Source organism: Podarcis raffonei, chromosome Z (genome assembly GCF_027172205.1).
Source record: "Podarcis raffonei isolate rPodRaf1 chromosome Z, rPodRaf1.pri, whole genome shotgun sequence".
NCBI lineage: Eukaryota > Metazoa > Chordata > Lepidosauria > Squamata > Lacertidae > Podarcis > Podarcis raffonei.
In genome coordinates, this window is record NC_070621.1 from 16,596,299 (window position 1) to 16,610,775 (window position 14,477).

The 14,477-nt window shown below is 43.8% G+C and overlaps 1 protein-coding gene across 17 annotated transcripts in view; it reads left to right on the forward strand.

Annotated features, from left to right (window-relative positions):
* FNBP1 (formin binding protein 1) overlaps positions 1-14,477 on the forward strand; it is a 114,631-nt gene that overhangs the window by 59,986 nt on the left and 40,168 nt on the right. For all 17 annotated transcript variants that reach the window (XM_053374113.1, XM_053374111.1, XM_053374114.1 and 14 more), the window contains exons 5-6: positions 8,298-8,360; positions 9,011-9,115. In XM_053374113.1, the coding sequence (XP_053230088.1) occupies positions 8,298-8,360; positions 9,011-9,115 (168 nt within the window). The remainder of the gene's footprint in view (positions 1-8,297; positions 8,361-9,010; positions 9,116-14,477) is intronic.

Sequence of the window (14,477 nt, forward strand, 5' to 3'; positions counted from 1 at the left end):
GTATAGATTGTAGAACTTTGCTTCCTGACTTCCACTTTTAAAACAATCAACCCAAGTTTCTGGTGAGCTGCGTAATTTTTCTAGTGATCAAGAGGAGAGCTACACTGGCATAGTTTTGTTTGATCCTCACCATGACTACCAAAGTCAGAATTATTATTTCCCTCCTCGCATTCTATTTTATTCTTCACAACAACTCTTAGATGTTGGTTAGGTGGAGAGTGTACAGTCTAAAGTCACCTAGTGAGCTTCATGGCTGAGTGAGGATTTCAACCAAGGTATCTCTTAGGCCTGGGAGATATATCAATATATCACCCAGGACTGGTATGAGGAGCAGACTGCGATGTTGGCTTCACTGGTGAAATGACCACCGCTCCTGAGTCCCTCTACTAGCAACTTCTTCCACCCCATTCTGCCCTCATACTGTGCAGAGGGAGAAAAAAGCTGCATCAGTGAGGCACCAATACAGCTTGTTCCTCTCTCTGCATCTTTAAACTGCTCGGCCACTCCCCTCAGCTGAGCAGTTAAAGGATCCCCCAGCCTGACACTGTCTCCCACTCGGGGGGGGGGACAATACCGGGGATGGCTCAGTTGGGGATCAGGAGCCCTGTCGCGCCCCAGCTGAGCTGTACAAACAAGCCACCTTGTCCCAGCCCACTAGGTGCTGGGGTGAAACCGCCTCAGCTCACGCAGTGAGAGCTGCAGCAATTTTACCCGGTGCCTCACGGTCTGAGGCCAGTGCAGCTTGTCTTTTCAACTTCGTGGTATATCCCCAGACCGTGATGTTTGGCTGGTGATATACCGCGATGTTGAAAAGCTGATACTGCCCAGCCCTAGTCTCTCTGGTCCAAATGCAACACTCAAACCACTACACCACACTTCCTTTCAAGTGATCATATGCTACCTGGTGGAAACTTTAAATGATAATCGCTTGTTGTGATGGCTTGACTGGTTAGAGGATAGAGTTGTGAAGAAATGAGCCTATTGCGCAGAGGTAAAAATTGTCCACCTAGGACTTTCAGCTGCGGTATGAACCATGGATCTTCAAAGTCTGACACACTCAGTGTTTTGGACTATGTTGATATGGAGAGAGTTGATGTCAAGTTTCCAAAATCTGTCATTGTGAGAAACAAACACATTAGTTGCTTACCAACTGATTTTAAAAACAGACACACAAACGCACTTTACAGTGACTCAACTGAAGAAATCTCTCTGAATATTTAGCAAGGATATTGGGTATCTGTTGGCTTCCTCTCTGCATTTGAGGCATAAAATAAATTCATCCCTTGAAGGGGATGCTTGATGCAGTTAAAATAAATTCCTTTTAAAAGCCCTGTTTGTCTTGAAGCCTCACGAGTGAAGAAATTAGGGCTGTGCACCAGATTTGGCTGAAGGCCAAAGCCCAAACTTGGGCCAGTTTGCAGAGATCCAGGCTTTGGCCAAGTCTTGTGAAAACCCACTGCAGAACCGTTATAGGGCATTGCAGTGGTACCTTGGGTTACAAACACCTCAGGTTACAAACACTTCGGGTTACAGACTCTGCTAACCTGGAAGTAGTACCTTGGGTTAAGAACTTTACCTCAGGATGAGAACAGAAATTGTGTGGCGGCGGCAGCAGCGGGAGGCCCCATTAGTTAAAGTGGTACCTCAGGTTAAGAACGGTTTCAGGTTAAGAACGGACCTCTGTAACGAATTAAGTTTGTAACCAGATGTACCACTGTATTGTGCAAGGCAAAGAAAGGGTGGAAAGAGAAAAGATTTTCTCCATCATAATGCAAGAACTCATGGACTAGAATCCATGAAGGTGGAGGTTGGAAGATTTCAGGACACATAAAAGGAAGGATTCTTCACACAGCACAGAGTTAAACTGTGGAACTCTGAAAGGACACAGTGAAAGCCACCAACTTGGATGGCTTTAAAGAAGGATTGGGCAAATTCATGGAGGAGGAGAAGGCAACCATGGCTATTAACCACGGTGGCTATGCTCTCCCTTCATTGTTAGAGGAGAAATGCTTCTGAATATGAGTTGCTGGAAAGAACAGGAGGGGAAAGGGTTGCTCTTTCACTCAGGTCCTGCTTGTGGGTTTCCATTGGGGCATCTGTGAGAACAGGATGTTGGGCTAGATGGGTCACTGGCCTAATCCAGAAGGCTCTTCTTATGCTATCTTGGGTAGGAAGTAGAAGCTTGTGCTGAGCACACCTTTTTCCAGCAGAGAAATGTGGGTGCATTCAAAACTGATAAGGATTGACCTCTCCACTCACCAGCTCACCACAGGGAGCACCCTGGAGAGGCAGCACCCAGCAGGATTGGATCACCAGCTGGTGAGCAGAGGGTTCAATCCTGCAGTTGTCCAGGGAGGTGGAGGCACAGCATCTCCTTCCCCTTCCCAATCACATTAATTAGGAGTTTAAAAACCCTGATTAAGCATTAGTCTTGCGAGTGAATGATTTCAGGACTGGATCCAGGTAGATTTGGGTGTTCCCTCAGTCAGGGCAATTTGGGAACCTGGATCTAGTTGGATGGACTGTGCACCATCCTAGGTGGGGAGGGGGGGATTTGTACCCTTTATTCCTTTCCAAGTGCTTGAAATAATAGCAGTATAGTTTAAACTGTTTAAAACTTACTATTCCCATCCCTGGGTTTCATCCCCCACTAATCTTTGGTTTTAGTACCTTGTTGCACCATTATTATGATATTGTTTTTAAAAAGCTTTTCTGTGCGGCCTCAGAAAAGACTTTCTCTGTGCCCAGACTGGGATTAATCTCTTGTCTCTTACGTATTTCGCAACCTGGAAAAATGAGAATTACAGATCACACTGAATTAAAATATCTTTTGTTTTGGCCAGGCAGCTATTTTAGCTGTGGAAAATGTGAAGTTGCTGGCTCCCCCACTCCCACCCCCCGTAGTTGCCTGGAAGGTTTGATATCCAGGAAATTAAGTACAGTAAAACAAAACAGAAGCAAAGGCCTCTGGGATGGTTCATCCACCATCCTGCCCTCATTGCTCCCAGTAACATTTTTGGGAGGTCAGGTTTAAAAGCTGGATACAAGGCGAGGTGGAATGAGGTTGGGCTGGATCTGAGGCTGTGCTTTGGGGAGTACCGAGCTCTGAATATGCTTCTTTAAGAAGGATATTGATAAGCTGGAAGGTGTGCAGAGGCAGGCAGCCAAGATGATAAAGGGTATAGAAACCAAGCCTTATGAGGAATGGTTGCAGGAGCTGGATATGTTTAGCCTGGAAAATAGGAAACTGAGAGGAGATGTGATAGCCATCTTACATACATACATCCATGCAACATTTTATTTTTATGCTGCCTTTCCATAGTTGAGGCATGTTCAAGGTGGCTTACAACATGAAAAAACTCTTAAAAGTTGTCATAAATAAAGCATACAAACCAGATCAAACGATTTCCACATAAATCATAATAAGATCTAAAATAAAGGTGCAAAAAATTAATAGCAATAATAGCAACAACCCTCCCAACTAAAGCCCCTTGAATCTGTTCAGCAGCCTCAGCTTTTGTAGCTGGAGTCATTCGGGGCCCTGCCAGGCCAGGTGGGAAAAGGTCTACAAGGCAGGAAGCTGGTCTTCCAAGGCTTGCAGCCAAGTGATACATATCTGAGGGGCCATCACTTGGAAGTCAGAGCAAGCTTTCCCCCCCTGCTGCTCCAGAGGGTAGGACCTGAACCAATGGATTCAAATGACAAGAAAGGAGGTTCCAGCTAAACATCAGGAAGAACTAAGTGCTGTTCCACTGTGGAACAGATGGCCTCTGAAGCTGGTAGACTCTGTTGGAGATTTTTTCCACAGAGGTTGGGTGACTATCTGCCAGGGATTCATTTGCTGTGCATTGCAGGGGGTTGGACTGAGTGGCCCTTGGGGTCCTTCCAACACTGCGATTCTAAGTTGCTCCAGCCAAGAACAAGCTGGAGCTGAGACCTTTCTATAGTAGTAGCACCAGGTGCAGCCTGGTTCCTAGCAGTACCCATATCACAATATGATGCTCCAATTAAAGGGACCCAGTTTTCTCTAGTCATTGCCTACTGTTACAAAAGGACGCGGGTGGGTTAAACCACAGAGCCTAGGACTTGCCAATCAGAAGGTTGGCGGTTCAAATCCCCACAACGGGGTGAGCTCCCGTTGCTCGTCCCTGCTCCTGCTAACCTAGAAGTTCGAAAGCACGTCAAAGTACAAGTAGAGCAATAGGTACCGCTCCGGCGGGAAGGTAAATGGCGTTTCCATGCGCTGCTCTGGTTCGCCAGAAGCGGCTTAGTCATGCTGGCCACATGACCCGGAAGCTGTATGCCGGCTCCCTCGGCCAATAAAGCGAGATGAGCGCCGCAACCCCAGAGTCGACAACAACTGGACCTAATGGTCAGGGGTCCCTTTACCTTTTACTGTTACAAAACAGGACAGATAAATGGAAGTCATTCTTTACACCGTTCATAGTTAAACTGTGGAATTTGCTCCTGCAAGAAGCAATGATGGCCACCAATAGAACATCCTTTTTATCATGAAAGCAAGCATCACATTCACCCCACAAGGGAACCAACACAAGGGAAATCTCACTTCATAAAACATAGTATCAGCTAAAGGGAATATCCTCTTAAACACCAGGAAATAAAATATTACAAATTAAACTTGACTAAAAAGGGGGGGGGGGAGTTGTATCCAATACTAGACCTACTCAGAGTAGACCCATTGAATTCAATGGGCATGACTAGCTTAAGCCTATTAGTTCCAATGGATCTACTCTAATAGGGCTAAGTTAGTCAGACCCCTTAAATTCTGTAGATTTGAATAGGGCTAGCACCGGATGCAACCCATTAATTCCACATTTATAAATAATGTGATTCCTGCATTGCAGGAGGTTGGACTAGATTATCATTGGGGTCTCTTGCAATTCTATGATTGTCAATCAGGCAATGTCCAGTTAAATAAATACGTATATTTCTCTTTCCCATTCTGGATCTATCTGGAACAGGCCCCTGAGCCTTAGTGTGCTTTGAAAGAAACATTAGCCCTGGAGGAGAGCAGGCGAGCGTGTATTGCAATCCCCCCAGGAGTTGCAGGCGGTGTAAGCTGCCTTACTTTTATCTGCTTAGCAGGTATTAAAATATCCCACAGGTTGATGTGACAGTGAAGCAGCTCCAGAGAAGAGGAATTCATATTCAGAATGTATTTTTTCTAATGCTGTATTGCAGTGGATGCTGGATTTTCCTTTTTTTTAAAAGGAGATAATTATTCTCCATGTGGTAGAAAAGATTGGCACAGGACGGGTGTCATCAGAGTTAATGGGAAACGATGACTCTTTCAGCTCTTGCCGTAATCCAGCTGCATTGCCTTTTATGGCTTCAGCTGGCCTTTAATTGAGTGTTCGTTGTAGGTATGAGTATGGTAACCTGGCTAAGATACTCTTGAGTAGATCTACCAAAAATTATGGGCATGACTTAACTGAGACCCAGTAATATCAGAGCAGAAGTTAGACAACCAAAAAATGTTCCCCTTTCCAGTTAGGGCTGGGGTGGCCAATGTGGTGCAACTCCCATCATTCCAGACTAACATCTGGAGGCAGAGGTGTAGTGGTCTAGGGTCGTAGACCCATTGCTGTTTCTGAAGCTGGGTCCCTGCCTCCTAGAGCTTTCCAATTAATGTGTCATTGGAGCCTATCAGAATTGAAAGGAGCTGAGTCAGCCACTGAGGATGGGCTCCTAGGGTAACTCTGGAAAAGGTGGGTAGAAAGGACACTTGAGGAGTTGTGTTTGCTCCAAAGCTAAGTGTTTAGGGACATTGAAAACATAAGGGGCTCCAGTTTCAACAGAGTGGGGTGCAAGTTCTGTTACATATAATGGAACTTCAGAAGATAGTTGGAGTATAGTGGTACCTCTGGATGTGAATGGGATCTGTTCCGGAGCCCCGTTCGCATCCTGAAGCGAATGCAACCCGCATCTGCGCGGGTCGCAATTTGCCGTTTCCACGCATGCACGTGACATTTTGAGCATCCGCATGCGCAAGCGGCGAAACCTGGAAGTAGCACCCTCTGTTACTTCCGGGTCGCCATGGAGCGCAACCCAAAAATACTCATCCCGAAGCTACTTCAACCCGAGGTATGACTGTACTCCAAATCATTTGTCCATGTACATGCACAGATGATAATAGACCTAACTGAAAGGCAACACCGGGAGATCTTCACTGATCATTGCAATGCATTCCTCCTGCTGCTGCTGCTCCTCCTCCTCCTCCTTAAATTTTAAGAGCATTGTATAGTGCATGGGTAGGCAAACTAAGGCCCGGGGTTGAACTAGATGGCCCTTTGGGTCCCTTCTAACTCTACAATTCTATGATTCTATGACTGGGAATATAGAAATAGGTGGGTTATACAGTGGTACCTCAGGTTAAGAACTTAATTCATTCTGGAGGTCCGTTCTTAACCTGAAACTGTTCTTAACCTAAAGCACCACTTCAGCTAATGGGGCCTCCCACCGCCGCCGCGCCGCCGGAGCACGATTTCTGTTCTTATCCTGAAGCAAAGTTCTTAACCTGAAGCACTATTTCTGGGTTAGCGGAGTCTGTAACCTGAAGCATATGTAACCTGAAGTGTCTGTAACCTGAGGTACCACTGGACTGACTTAGCTGTTGTTGTTTTTTAATTCAAAAAATAATACCGTTGCATAAAATGATAATGCTCATACATATTTCATAATCTTCCATTTTCCATAATGAAAGTATTGAAATAATGAAAATAATGAAATACCATGGCCATTAGGTCACCAGTTAAAGTCCTTTTAAACAAATTCTCAGGTTAAAAATGAAGCCATAAGACAATTAAAAATATATGAAAAAATATTTGTTCAAGAAGATATAATAACAAAAGGATTAATGTCATATTTGTATAAATCTATTATAGAGGTTCCATTTTGCCCTCAGCAAAATTTTGGAATCTGTGGGAATTGAACAGGAATTTAAAAATCGAAGAAGAGGCTATGGGCAAAAGCACTATATAAATCTATATGGGCAACAACAAAATAAAGAGCACTTAAAATTGTGCACAACTGGTACAGTGGTACCTTGGTTTTCAAACTTAATCTGTTCCGGTAGTCCGTTCGACTCCTGAAACCATTCGAAAACCAAGGCATAGCTTCCGATTCGCTGCAGGAGCTTCCTGCACTCCATTGGAAGCTGCGGAAGCAGTGTCAGACATTTGGCTTCCAAAAAACGTTCGCAAACTGGAATACTTACTTCCAGGTTTGTTGCGTTCGGGAGCCGATTTGTTCAGGAGCCAATCCGTTCAAGTACCGAGGTATAATTGTACTTTACATAAAGACGCCTATTCTATATAAAATCGAACAGTTATCCCATGTGTTCGAGAGGATGTCCCATTACAAGGACATATCAGCATATGTGGTGATAGTGTCCAAAAATATAAATATATTGTTAAAATGTATTTACAGAAATGTCTTTAATTAAAAGCATTTCCGATTACTTCAGGACCAGCTCTACTTCATTTGTATAGTCATGATATGCTGCAAACTGGAAATAAAGAGCTCATAACACATTTATTAACCACTACAAGAACAACCATTGCCAGGACATGGAAATCATTGCAATTATTAACCGTGGACCAATAATATAATGCAATTTGGTTTACAGCATTATTGGAAAAACTGACACAAAAATTAAAATTAGCAAGAGGCCAAAAGAAACATGGCTATTTTTATGCAGTTTGGTATTATTTTATTGATTATACGAACCATGAGGCATACAGCAGAACAGTACCTATAGTTTACACCGTAGTTTGACTTGCATGAAACATGTTTTACCGTATTTTTCGCTCTATAACACGCACCCGACCATAACACGCACGTAGTTTTTAGAGGAGGAAAATCCGTAGGCATGCCACCCGTAGGCATTCCCTCCATAACACGCACAGACATTTCCCCTTAATTTCTAGGAGGAAAAAAGTGAGTGTTATGGTGCAAAAAATACGGTAATTTTCTTCCTTACTCCCTATAAATTCCTATAAACCCCTATAACTTAACATTGTTATTGATTCAAAATAACCTTTTATTAATGGTCAAAAATCTAAGCATATACATTATTAAACATAATTTAACACAACTTGATAATATATTGAGAAACGTTTATCTGAGTGTATACAGTTTTATTTTAAATCTCATTTTGTGTAACTGTTGCATATCATATGTCTAAATGTAATAAATAAATGTAGGGCAAACAGGTGTACATACGTTTTTGTCTCAGTACAGTTCCTTAATAACTCTTTGCTATGGTTTTACAACAGCACTTTCATGACGGCAGAAAAGCTCAGCAGCACATCGAAACTTGCTGGAAGCAGCTTGAATCGGTGAGTTTAAAAAAGCCCCCCTCCTGACGTTGGTGGGTCTTACGCAGGGGTTTCACACAAGGAAGGGTCTCAGACAATCTCCACGAGGTCCAGAAACATTCTTTCCAGAAGAGGCAAGTCAAGTGGGTTAGGTGTTGTGCTCCTGAGCCATATCTTATTTTATTTATTCTTTATTTCACTACATTTATATACTGCTTGATTGCAGTTTATGTGAGGAGCAAAACATCAAAATCATAATTGAAAGCCCATTGCAAGCATTCCAAAGATAATTAGTGAAAAGAGATTAAAACACATAGCTTTCTACATAAGCTTGCTTAAACAAAACATTTTTTTTTAAAAGGGTACAGCAATGCCTGATGTCAAGAGACAGGGAATTCCTTGCTCAAACCTTATTCCCTTCCATTATTATTATTATTATTGTTGTTATTTACATTTGTATCCCACCTTTCCTCCAAGCAGCTCAAGGTGGCTTAGATAGTTTTCCTCCTCCCCATTTAATCCCCACAATGACCCTGTGAGGTATGTTAGACTGAGAGGTCACACCCAGCTGGACCAAACTTCATGGCCTAGTAGACGGGATTCGAACCCTGATCTCCCAGGTTCTAGTCTGGCACTCTAACCACTACGCAACACTGCCTTTCCCTTAACAGAGTAAAAGAAGATTTGAAAGGGACTGCAAAGAAGCGGACAGGGCACAGCAGTATTTCGAAAAGATGGACGCCGATATCAATGTAACAAAAGCAGACGTCGAAAAGGTAAACAAAAAAAAATGGAGGCAGGAGATTTGGGATTTTTCTGCGAAGAGGGATTACATGTTATAAACCATTTGGGAGTCGTAGTTCTGTGAGGGAAATAGGGGGCTTCCTATCAACTCTCTGCACCCAGGATTCTTTGGGGGAAGCCATGACTGTTGAAAGTTGTATGATACTGCTTTAAATTGGAATCATGACAACTGTTAGTATATTTTATTGATTGATTGAGCTCAAGGTGACGTAAATACTCTCCCCCTTCTCAATTGATTCCCACAGCAACCCTATAAGGTAGATCAGGCTGAGAGGCAGTGACTGTCCCAGGGTCACCCAGTAAGCTGAACCCTGGCCTCTCCCAACCTTTACACCATACTGGCTGTCAGAACAGAGGTCTTAGCTATCATCTCACTGTCCTCACAGAGACAGAAGTTGCCCCAATGCTGTGTTAAAAGAAAGTCACACACAAGCTTCATACCTAACTGAGCTCCCAAACGGACTGAGCATGTGCGAAACAGATAACTTCCAGCATGTGTTGGTTACTGCTGATTTTGAGAAAGCCAGGTCCGTTTCTGGTGATTGCATCCATAGCGCTCCTCTGGGAATTTCGGTATTTCAGACATGGCTTGCTAAAAATAGCCAGGGTGCTCTTCTCAGCTAGAAATAAACTGCAACAAGGGCTAATCTCCATAACTTTTCTGGAGGAGCAAATTCCAGAAGGCATGTAGCTGCATTTGTCCCCCTATTAGGAAAGCTTGCAGCATTTGGGACTTATTCATGCAGCACTTAAACTGTGAAGCTTGCTGCCATAGGAGGCAATAATGGCCACAACTTAGATGGCTTTAAAAGGGGTTGGGCAACCTCATGGAGGAGAGGGCTGTCGATGGATGGCCTCCATGGTCAAAGCGGGTGTCGGGGTGCATATGCCTATGTTTTTGTTCAAATTATTCAGAACCATGAGGACTAGGTTATTAATTTTAGGCTGTACCTCAAGAATAAAGGGTCTGCTTTGCATGAAGGAAGTCCCAGGTTCAATCCCTGGTAGCATCTCCAGGTAGGGCTGCCCTTCTTGCTAAGGTAGACTGCCTCTGGACATGGGGGTTTCATTTCAGTACAGTGGTACCTCGGGTTAAGAACTTAATTCGTTCCAGAGGTCCGTTCTTAACCTGAAACTGTTCTTAACCTGAAGCACCACTTTAGCTAATGGGGCCACCGTGCCGCCGCTGCGCAATTTCTGTTCTAATCCTGAAGCAAAGTTCTTAACCCGAGGTACTATTCCTGGGTTAGCAGAGTCTGTAACCTGAAGCGTCTGTAACCTGAAGCATCTGTAACCCAAGGTACCACTGTATTGTGGTTCAGTGACCTTCACTAAGGCCCACATTACTCCCCACTGACCATGGAATTTTGACCCCAAAATGGCCAAATTGAAATATGGAAAACCCTCTGCAAAAGGCAAACAGGGAGAGAATAAATGTTCTCTCCTCTGTCCAACCTCCCCACCCCCAGGCGTATCTGGTGAAACAGCTGCCACAAACCAGCAAAACATGAAAAAGTAAGGCTTGTTTAAGGCTGCTTATTAGTTTACAGTACTACATGCAGGTCTGCCTGTTTGGATATCTGAATCTGCGATGTATAGGGAGGTTTGGGTACTAATTCCTTGTGTTTGGATATGTGAATTTTCATATAACAAGTGTTTGGATAGTGAGAGCTACCTGTACGTCCCAATATGGACATGTCTTTCCCTTTGTTAAATTCTTGGCTTGCTGGGGATCCAGCAACTAGATACAAACCAGTCTCCTCCTATTTCACCACATTTCTTTGAAATGCAAAGCGGGGGGGCACTTCTGCTCCCCACACCCTAAATGTAAGCCTGTGCTGTTCGCTGCCAGCTTTAAAATTGCCAGAATCTCTCCCACCCCCAAATACAAAGCTGTACCACAGCAGATTGTCATTCCAAGGAGCATCACAGCTATCAAAACAGTGGCCTGTGTTTTGGCATTTAATTTTGTCAGAAATTATAAATAATGCCAAAGAAACAATTGCTCGTTGTCCAAAAATTCACTGAATATTTTCTGAGATACCAATGAATTGGTCTTATGTACCATCTTGGCAGCTCAAATAGTAATAGCAACTGACTGGAAAACAGCCCAAAACTTACACTGTGTGCTTGGTGCCACTCAATCTGGAATGTAGCTATAATGGAGAAAACTCTGCAGATTTTGAGATTTTGACAAGGACTAGAACCTCCAGGTGCTTTCTATAGGATTAGACATTCCTTTACAACATAGACAACGGAGCCATTATTTTCAAGACAGCCCTCGTCACAAGCCTGGCAAATCTGGAACTAGATTTTCATAAGATTTTATTAAGGTTTTTTGCATAATACAATAAAAAACAAACTAAATAAAAACAAAAACTGGGGAAAAAAGGAAAATGCAGAGGTAGCTCTGAACCCTTGTCACCCACAGAAAGGGATGGATCCTCCCATCTCTCACCTGGGAGCTCCCCCTTCTTCTCCCAGCCTCTCACCTTGGGAGATCCTCCCTTCCCTGCCTCACACACAGGGTCCTTCACCAGCCCAGTCATCACATCCATGTATGTATAATCCCAATAATGGCCCAGAGCAGAGGAAACCAAGGAAAATAGAAGAAGGAAGATAAAAATCTGGAACTTGACTTGATAATTTGATAACGCTGGTGTTCTAGACTTGGTTATTTTAACCCCACATGCAACGGGCTGTACTCACTCCGCAAGCCTATTTTATAGGTTTTTCCATCTTTCAATTAGCATTAAAAGATAAGCACTCTACTTCATTTGAGGTTTCTAAGCAGAGGATCGGGTGGTCACTTGCCCTCGATTCTTTAGCTGTGATTCCTTCGTTGTACTAGATAACCCTTGGGCATCCCTTCCAACTCTGCAGTTCTATGATTTTGTGATTTATCTGCTATTATAACTCTTCTCTGTGTCCTATGTACATTATAAAATGAAATAAAAATGTTAATATATCACTGGGGTTCTCCAGGCTTGTGCAACTAGCCATGCCAGTAGCCACTTCTGAATGATGGGCTAATAAAATAGGAACTACACACAGAGAGAGCTGTATTTGCCTGCCTCCCTTTGGGTGCTTTGCCGTAAGCATGTGATGTGGGGCTCATCCTTACATAATTCGCAAGTACAGAATAGGACATTGTTTAATCAAGGGACTGCTGTGATAGTTTGGGGGAAGAGGGGGAGGCAAGCAGGAGGAGGGAAGTTTGGAGGGGGTAGTTTAGCCATAACTCAGAAGCCGCTCAGCTTCCAGAGGACGATGCAACAGAATCATATTCTCTCTCTCTCTCTCTCTCTCTCTCTCTCTCTCTCTCTCTCCCCGCCCCCCCCCCTCTCGTGTTTATTTAGGAAGTTTTTAGACAGTTGGGAAAAAAGTAGTTCCTTTTTTTTTTTAGGAAGCTGCCTTGAACAGCTTCAGACTGTTAGTTCATCAGTCAGACTGTTGGTTCATCTAGCTCAGTATTGTCTACACTGACCGGCAGCAACTGTCCAGGGCTTCAGGCAGGGGACATTCTCATCTCTCCTGGGACCTTCTGCTTGCAAAGGAGATGCTATGCCACTGCCCTATAGTCCTGGAAGGTCCTAGTCCTCATGGTTCTAAAATAATTTTGTTGTCGTTTAGTCGTGTCCGACTCTTTGTGACCCCATGGACCAGAGCACACCAGGCACTTCTGTCTTCCACTGCCTCCCGCAGTTTGGTCAAACTCATGCTCGTAGCTTCAAGAACAATGTCCAACCATCTCGTCCTCTGTCGTCCCCTTCTCTTTCCCAACATCAGGGTCTTTTCCAGGGAGTCTTCTCTTCTCATGAGGTGGCCAAAGTATTGGAGCCTCAGCTTCAGGATCTGTCCTTCCAGTGAGCACTCAGGGCTGATTTCCTTAAGAATGGATAGGTTTGATCTTCTTGCAGTCCATGGGACTCTCAAGAGTCTCCTACAGCACCATGATTCAAAAGCATCAATTCTTCGGCGACCAGCCTTCTTTATGGTGTCTAGCTCAGTACAGATTTTATTTGCTTGGCTCTCTCACCCTCCACATTCCCAAAGACTTCCTGGCCCTGAGACCAGATCTCTTGCTGGCTTCATTCAGAGGCGGCTGCTGTTTTTCTCCACCGGCTTGATGACCTACTTTGCGTATTGTCTGAGCCCGTTTTTGGAAGTGACACCCTAGCTTGCTTCTCCATGTGTTTGATTACTTTAGTAGAGCGTATATTGTTCCCTTAGGTGTGCAGACACATATTTCTTTGCATCTCTGGGGAGCGCCAACATTGTCCAAAAGTGATGTGTTTGTTTGAATTATATATTTGTTTCTTCTTTTTTGCTTAATTAAGAGCTGTGAGTCATTCCACCTGCCCGAGTGGGTAAATTAAGCGGGAGGCGGGGCAAGTTTTTCCTATGTACATCATCACTCAGTTCATAGTTAAACTATGGAACTCACTCCCGTCAACCAAGATGGCTTTAAAAGAGCATTGGACAAATTCATGGAGGAAGATAAGGCTGTCAGTAGCTGCTAGCCCTGATGGCTATGCTTTGCCTACACAGTTGAAGGCAGTATAATTAATTAATTAATTAATTAATTAATTGTATAAACTGCCCTTCACCCAAATATCACAGGGCAGTTCAATAAAAAAAAGAACTATGACAGAAACAAACCAATAACCCTCCTCCCGCAAATATATTTAAAATGTTAATCAGCATTCCCCAAACAGGGAGCCACCACAGAAAAGGCCTATTCTCGTGTTGCTTCCCTTCATACATCACATGGAGGAGGTGCATGCAGATGGGCCTCAGATGTTGAACAAAGAGTCGGAATGGTTTACATGGGGAGAAGCGGTCCTTGAGGTATTGCAGTCCTGAACTATTTAAGGCTTTATAGGTCAAAACCAGCACTTTGAATTGGGCTCAGAAACTAATTGGCAGTCAGGGCAGTTGGGCAAGGATCAGTGTTACATACTCAAGCTGTCTTGGCCCAGTGAGCAACCTGACCACCAAATTCTGCACCAGCTAAAGTTTCCCAGACTCCTTCAGAGGCAGTCCTAAGTATAGTATGTTGCAATGAATGCTCCTGAGTTGCTTATTTCCCAATGATGCCTCTGATCACCAGATGCTGGAAGCCAGTGGCAGGCAAATTCTGTTTCCAGTTTTGCTTTTCCTCTGAGTTCTCCAAGGGTATCTGGCTAGACATTGACAGGAGACAGATGGGGGAAGTAGATGAACGTTTGATCTAACCCAGCATTTAAATTTGCATTTACAGATGAATCTTAACAAAATCACTGTCTCCAAAACAGTAAAACCTGCCTGCAGGTGTCTGGGAATGAACCTGGG